Here is an 8,004-nt window from a genome sequence, read left to right as displayed (position 1 = left end):
GGGCCTACATAGATAATTGAGGATGATCTCCTTATCTCTAGATCCTTAATTATACCTGCAAAGACCCTTTTGCCAAATAAGGCAACATTCACATGTTCCAGGAATTAAGACATGGACATATCTTTTGAGGGATCACCATTCAACCCACTACAGTAGATTTTGAATATTCTACAAATGTGAAGAGAACATTTTCATCAGGGTAAAAAGTCAGACTGAGGAAAGAACACACCACGGCAACAGAAAATCAAAGCCTTTAAAACACATACATTTAAATTACAGGATTAGAAAAAGAATTTCTTGATGGTAAACATATTTTGGGTAAACATAAGCTTTCTAAATTTACAAGCATTTCATTGCAAATATTAATACTCTAAACTCCTCCTCTTTACATATAGGAGAAACTTCAAATCCTTTACTTTAGGAAGAAACGGAGGAAAAGCAATACCTTAAGAGCAACCATTCCTATTTCTCCACTTTCCTTGAGTGATCTAACATCTTATGTACACTAATTACAAAAAGAAATTTTAGAGTCCATTGAATTTAAGCACAAGATACAGCTAAAATTTCCCCAAGCGTTCTAAATATATGATGTTTATAAGTGTGAATAAATAATAGGTAGGTATAAGTCAGATTTTAAAACTAACTGAAGGATGAAAAGAAATTGACATGAATAGCGAACAGTCAGTAAATATAAATTTTACTATTGGGTTTGCTCCAACCTTCCTTTTCTATTCTGGATCCGCTTCTTTTGTGTCCAAGGTTTTTTCCTGCTAGACTCCAGGATAGCAAACAACATTACCATGGCCTTGGTCATGGGAAGCACTTATTTTAGAAACAAAAACACCTTCTTTCCTCTTCACCAGACATTGAGGTTGTCTTTTTTGCTATTTGCTTCTTTCAACAGTTACTAGCTCCCTCATGCAAGAAACAGGAGAGTGGACCAAAAAAGAGGAAGATGTGAACAAAGAAAATTAATAAACTTACAGTTTGCTTGAAAGTCATTGGTATAAATTCCTTATCATTCTTTTTATTATTTAAAAATTACGATGTTTTCAGTCTTTTGCTTTCCTTTTCCACATTGTCTGTAATGTTGTGTAGTTTTCTGGAGTTCTGAACCAGGGACACCAAACTCTCCCTAAAGTCACTAGTACCACAATCTCTGCCAACATTTTGAAGCTCATCGAATAAAGCCAATGTCTGTTTGAGTTTGGCCTGAACAATTTTTTGCTCTTCTAATTCTGCAAGAAGGGCCTGCTTAGTACATAATTCAGTCTTATACTTCTCCTGTAACTGGTCAATTTCTTTCTGGAGATGTTGAAATTCTTCCTCATTATAAGGATGTATCTCCTTACATTTATCTTCAGGAAGCAAGATGTTTGGGGGAATCCGCAAAATCAATTGCAAAAACAGCTGCTCCATTTTACCAAAAAGGTTATCGAAACGTCCTTTCATGAAGCTAAGAAACTTTTCTGTGCATTTGCGAACTTGGACTGGGCTGATCTCACAGTCTGGGATGCCATCCAACTTCTTCAGAATAACCTGTTCAACAGCCTGCATCACTTCGAATAGGTAGTCTTGAAATGCAATATAGATCCTGAGCATGCACGTCTGTGGGGTGAACCCAAAGAACTGGGCCTCATAGGTCATTGGATCAACAGACATCTTGGTTTATTTTGCTATGTTATTTTTTATTGTGAAAAATCTGCGAATGTAAAAAAGGAAAAAAAATTCATTTGGATAAAAAAATCTGAAGAAAGTAACAAATTACACATAGCAAACAAACAAGGAAGCAAATAAAGAAATAAGAATTTTGTATTACTTGATGCCACTTCCAACCTTACTGTCCACAATAGGATACAAACCCACGCTCCCCATGTCTCTCCTCATTGCTCAATTCCTTTACCTCTGTGACTCTGGCACGCAGCTCAATTTTCTGAATTCTTTTATCATCCTAAACATTTTGCAGTCTAGATAGTAACCTAATCAATTCCCCAGGGACTTTCAGTTTCTTGAGTTTTAATGACCTCTAACTTATCTTTTCCATCTTTTAGCTCCCTAGTTCTTTTTTCTTTCTTTCTTTCTGTGTTTTTTTTTTTTTTTTTTTTGAGACAGAGTCTCATTCTGTCACCCTTGGTAGAGTGCTGCAGCATCACTGCTCACAGCAACCTCAAACTCTTGGGCTTAAGCAATTCTCTAGTCTCAGCCTCCCAAGTAGCTGGGACAACAGGCGCCCACCACACACCCCACTATTTTTTTGTTGCAGTTGTCATTGTTGTTTTAGCTGGCCTGGACTGGGATCAAACCCACCAGCCTCAGTGCATGTGTCCGGCACCCTATCTACTGAGCTATGGGCACCACTCCCCAGTTCTTGATATTTGTAACTACTCTCCCAAACTGTTCCTACTTTTGGACCACAACCTCCTGTGCTATTCTTCTGATAACTTTTATTTGCATACTCACATTATACCTTCATCCTCAAGATTTACGGCTTCTAAGCCTCTCTTTCTTTTTCCTGTCTCTCTCACTTCACTCTTTCCCCATTCATTTTAAGTCCTATGACCCATCACTTTGATCACTCCCTTGCCAATGTTCTCACTCTTCCTATCTTTCAACCTAGCCATCTAAAAATATCCCAGTTAGAAAATGAACAAGCCTTTTGTCAGCTTTACAACCCTGAAATGTTTTGTCAAGGGAGTCATTGCTTCTAAAGGTAAATATTTAAGAAAATAGAACACCCATCTCCCTATCACTGTATGAGTTTAACCTAGGCATCTTTTTCTGAGATGTAATTATACACTTGCCATATAAAGAAGCTTTGGCTGAGTGCAGTGGCTCCACACCTATAATCCCAGCACTCTGGGAGGCCACAGCAGGGAGATTGCTTGAGCTCAGGAGTTCCAGAACAGCCTGAGCAAAACCTAGACCCCATCTCTACCAAAAATTGAAAAGCCAGCCAGGCATTGTGGAGAGTGCCTGTATTCCCAGCTACCAGAGAGGCTGAGGCAAGGGGATCACTTGAGCCCAAGAGGTTGAGGTTGCTGTGAGCTATGATGCCATAACACTCTACCCAGGGCACAAAGTGAGACTAAGAAGAGGTGAGTGGAGAAGGGAGAGAGGGGGGCGGGAGGGGAGGGGAGGGGAGAGACTTTCATTATTCCTTCAGATTAGCAAAACAAACTGCTATTTCAATTACCAGGTAAATTTAGGATAGACTTCATGAAAAATCTGCAACAAATGGTACAGTTAAATCTTATTAAGACAAGATGATATTAATCTGAAGAATTTATATATATAATGGCTAAAAATAGAGTGGTTATAATTGCTCAGCTGAATAAATAGGATAAAATTTCTTTCATAGATTACGATACATTGTAATCTGGATATGCTTATTAAATAATAAAGCTGCTCTCTTTTCTGCTTTGTGGAGAGGATTCTCTAGGTTGGAAGGATTTTTATTTCCTCAACAATTCCCCAACATAATCCTAGCACTCTGGGAGGCAGAGGCAGGTGGATTACCTGAGCTCAGGAGTTTCAGACCAACCTGAGCAAGAGCAGGACCCCGTCTCTAAAAATAGGCGGCTATTCCGGGTACCTGTAGCTCAATGGTTAGGGAGCCAGCCACAATCACCAAGGCTGGTGGGGTCAAACCCAGCCTTGGCCTGCTAAACAAACAAACAAACAAAAATAGCTAGGTGCTGTGGACCTGTAGTCCAGCTGCTTGGGAGGCTGAGACAAGAGAGTAGCCTGAGGCTTGGCGTCTGTGGCTCAAGCGGCTAAGGCGCCAGCCACATACGCCTGACCTGGCGGGTTCAAATCCAGCCCAGCCCGCCAAACAACAATGATGGCTGCAACCAGAAAATAGCCGGGCGTTGTAGCGGGCACCTGTGGTCCCAGCTACTTGGGAGGCTGAGGCAAGAGAATCGCTTGAGCCCAAGAGTTGGAGGTTGCTGTGAGCTGTGATGCCGTGGCACTCTACCCAGGGCGAAAGCTTGAGGCTCTTGTCTCAAAAAAACAAACAAACAAAAAAAAGAGAGTAGCCTGAGCCCAAGAGTTTGAGGTTGCTGTGAGCTATGACTCCACAGAACTCTACAAAGGGCAACAAAGTGAGACTCAGTGTCAATAAAAAAATAGCCAGACATTGTGGTGGGCACCTGTAGTCTCAGCTGCTCTGAGACAAGAGGATCACTTGAGCCCAAGACTTTGAGGTTGCTGTGAGCTATGACACTACAGCACTCTACCAGGGCGACAAAGTGAGACTTTGTCTCAAAAAACAAACAAACAAACAAAAAAAAACAAAAAGAAAATTCACTTCCCCTACACCTCCAAGGTCAAGTTCAAATTCTTTCACCATGGCTTAATTAAGGGCTCCAATCTCCTGACCCTTACTTACCAAACTCTGTTCTTAATTTTTTTTTTTTTTGCAGAGACAGAGTCTCACTTTTATGGCCCTCGGTAGAGTGCTGGGGCCTCACACAGCTCACAGCAACCTCCAACTCCTGGGCTTAAGCGATTCTCTTGCCTCAGCCTCCAGAGCAGCTGGGAACTCTGTTCTTAATTTTAAGTACTTTTCACATCCATAGTTGATCATCTTTTCTGTTTCATAGCATTCTATTTTTGATCCACAGTAGGTTCTCTTACTTTACTCTTATGCCTTTCATCTCTCATTCTTAGGAGTAACCTAATGTAGTGTTTCTAATGTATACCTTTTTTTTTTTAATACCTCAAACTCTTGGGCTCAAGCGATCCTCTTGTCTCAACCTCCCCAACAGCTGGGACTACAGGCGCCCACAATGCCCAGCTAGTTGTTTTTCAGTAGGGGATGGAGGTAGAGAGGTAGGATGGGGGGTGTATCTCACTCTTGCTAAGGCGATCCACCCGGCTCAGCCTCCCAGAGTGCTAGGTTTACCACCTTACCCTCTTATGTATACCTTTCCAATTCATCTATAATAGCTCTTAGGTATATATTCTTGAAAAACATGTCTTTTTGTTGTTTTTTGTTTTTTTTTAATTTTCAGATTAATATGAGGATACAAATGTTTAGGTTACATTGCTTTCATTTCTAAGGTAAAGTTCACCTTGCAGTTGAGCCCTTTACCCAAGGGGTGTGCTAAATATTGTGCGTATGAGGTGGGAATCTGTCAGTCACTCTCCCTCTTTCCCTCCCCCCCTTCCTTCACTAGAATACACTTGTGTTTTCTTTCATATGGTCATGTAGTTATTTATATATTGGTTTCACATTAGTATTGAGTACACTGGATACTTGTTTTTCTATTCTTTTTTTTTAGACAGTCTCACTCTCTCGCACTTGGCAGAGTGCCGTGGCATCACACAGCTCACAGCAACCTCCAACTCCTCTTGCCTCAGCCTCCCCAGTAGCTGTAGTAGGACTACAGGAGCCTGTCACAATGCCTGCTATTTTTTTGTTGCAGTTTGGTCAGGGCAGAGAGTGAACCCACCACCCTCGGTATATGGGGGGGTGCCCTATCCACTGAGGCACAGGCACCTCCCTTGTTTTCCCATTCTTGTGATACTTTACAAAGAACAATGTATTTTGTTTCAACCCCATCTTGGTAAACACAAAAGATGTAAAGTCTTCATTTTTTATGGCTGAATAGCACTACATCATATACACATACCACAGTTTGTTAATCCATCCATGGGTTGATGGGCACTTGGGTTGCTTCCAACTCTTGGCATTTATGAACTGAGTTGCAACAAACATTGTAGTGCAAATGTCATTGTATGTTCACATTTTTCTTTATGTTCCTGATAACTTCATGTTATTATACTCAAGTTTACTTCATTGGTTCTGAGGTATCCCATCAATTTTATCATTTGCATATCCCACACTTAATGTGTCCATTCTCCTTGTGACAGACACCTAATTTATTTCCAGTATCTCTCTACCAAAAAGGTTACAACTAGTATGTTTCCTATAATGTCTCCTTAGGGACTTGCAGGAAATATACACAGGAAAGTATTGCTGTGTAATTATGTGAGTCATAGTTAATTTCCCTAAATACTGCCAAAATAGTCTCCTGAACAGGTAGGCTCGTTTACACACTGACCTTGCAGTATATGGGAAATCCTTTCACATATTTGCCAACACTTGATACTATTCAATATTCTAATTTTTGCCAATTTTGTAGGTGTAAAATTGTTAGTCTTAAAATCCAAAACCATCTAGCCCCACACACAGATCAGACACAAGTGAAACCACCCTATAATCCCTCCCACTCTCACTTAATGTTCGTTATGTAAACACCTAATGTTTACATTAGCATGACCTTACAATTCTAGAAGACCAGAATAATATTGGCAGTGTTCAAATGGTTTAACTGTTCATTACAAATTCCCTAAAATATGTATCAACTCTTCAATGGAAAGCATCAATAATCTGCATGCTAAGTTTCTCTGAAATTTTTTTCTCAAAAATCCTCGCATTCCTGGCTTCCACCAATCTTGTACCGTTGTATCATGATCTGTACCCAATTTTAATCAAGCTTCCATAATGAAAGACCCATTTTAAACTTCCAGTTCTCAAAATATTCTAAATCATTTTATTTATTTTTTTTTTAGGCTTGTCAAGGGAAGCAGTGGGAGTGGAGAAGGAATAGTTCTCAAAATATTCTGATCTTGCTTTTCTTCCCTGAGACTACCAAAGCTCCGTTGAGGTAGTGTTCTCCCTTTCTAGAGTAAGCAATAAATCAGTAGTGTTTTAACAAGTTGTGAGGGTGATACTTTGGGGGAAATTTCTCTCTCTCTCTTTTTTTTTTTAGAGACAGAGTCTCACTTTGTCGCCCTCGGTAGAGTACCGTGGCGTCACAGCTCGCAGCAATTTGGGCTTAGCCGATTCTCTTGCCTCAGCCTCCCGAACAGCTGGGACTACAGGCAACCGCCACAACGCCCGGATATTTTTTGTGGCAATTTGGCCGGGGCCGACGCCCTACTCACAGAGCCACAGGCGCCGCCCCTATTTATATACTTTTTAAAAACCAACCTCTTCAGACTTTTACTTGGATCCTTCCTTAAATACTACCTGATGGGATGGTCACTCCCGTAGTCCAAAGATCTTTAGTACTTCCTTATAAGCCACCAAACAAAACATGATGTCATTAACTTCCCCTGCTAAGATCTGGCTATCCCGCTCCATCCAAACCTAGCTATTTCTTTTCTCTCAAGGACAAATATCTTTCAAGGGCTAGTTCCAGTACATTTCCCTGATAGATTCCCTCCTTTGAATTCCCTTCAGAACTTCTCTTCCGGCACTAAGTTCTACCGCCTCGTCACCTCTGCTAGACTTAGAATTCCTGAGGGCAGAATGAGTACCGCCTGATGAGTATTTGCAGATTTAACGCGTGTCGGCCAGTTTAGTTGTCTAAGAGCTAGCGACCATGCTGGACAGGACCCAGAAGATGCAGAGCAGGAACCGTTTCCGGCCGCCCCCCACCCCGCCCCGGCTCCCGTCGGGCCCTGAGGAGGCGCGGCGAGACCCGACGGGCAGGACCCAGACTGTGCGGCCACGTTTCTGCGGCCCGGTGATGATAACGATCAACCCTTCCCGCTCCTACAAGGAGAAAATGCAGTCCTGCGGCACTTACCGTAGCAACCATGAGGGTGATGAATTCGACCACACACCAACTTCCCGCCACTTCCTTTAAACCACTGCTAGCTGTTCGGGATAGGTGACGCCGCGTCCTCCAAATTCCGAATGATTAGTGCCTCAGCGAACGAAAGCATACGCGGGATACTATCACGTTCCAGATTGGTTGGCTATAGGGCCGGGAAGGGGAACTTCGACTGGTGACAGGAAGCTGCCAGGCGGGAAAGGTAGCTGTGTCCGGCGGGGATTGGCGGAAGCAAGCGATACTTCTTCTCCCCTGAAGTTGGTGGGTGGAGAAGCAAGGCTGGGGTGCTGCGGTAACGCAACTCGTGATTGGTGGGAGTGACTTTATTAGGGCTCTGGCGATTGGTGACTGGCCGGTTACGCGGCGATGATTGGAC

At 42.2% G+C, this 8,004-nt stretch overlaps 1 protein-coding gene across 1 annotated transcript; it reads right to left on the bottom strand.

Moving 5' to 3' along the window:
- Positions 1–237: 237 nt before the first annotated feature.
- MIS12 (MIS12 kinetochore complex component) lies at positions 238–7,988 on the bottom strand. The gene is made up of 2 exons (XM_053569331.1): positions 7,602–7,988; positions 238–1,702 (listed from the first exon to the last, which is right to left on the bottom strand). Exon 2 carries the CDS (start codon positions 1,660–1,662, stop codon positions 1,042–1,044), a length of 621 nt encoding a protein of 206 aa, XP_053425306.1. The 5' UTR covers positions 1,663–1,702; positions 7,602–7,988; the 3' UTR covers positions 238–1,041.
- Positions 7,989–8,004: the final 16 nt, after the last annotated feature.

The sequence above is a fragment of the Nycticebus coucang genome, chromosome 18 (assembly GCF_027406575.1).
Source record: "Nycticebus coucang isolate mNycCou1 chromosome 18, mNycCou1.pri, whole genome shotgun sequence".
NCBI lineage: Eukaryota > Metazoa > Chordata > Mammalia > Primates > Lorisidae > Nycticebus > Nycticebus coucang.
This window is presented reverse-complemented; position numbering and strand designations above follow the sequence as displayed.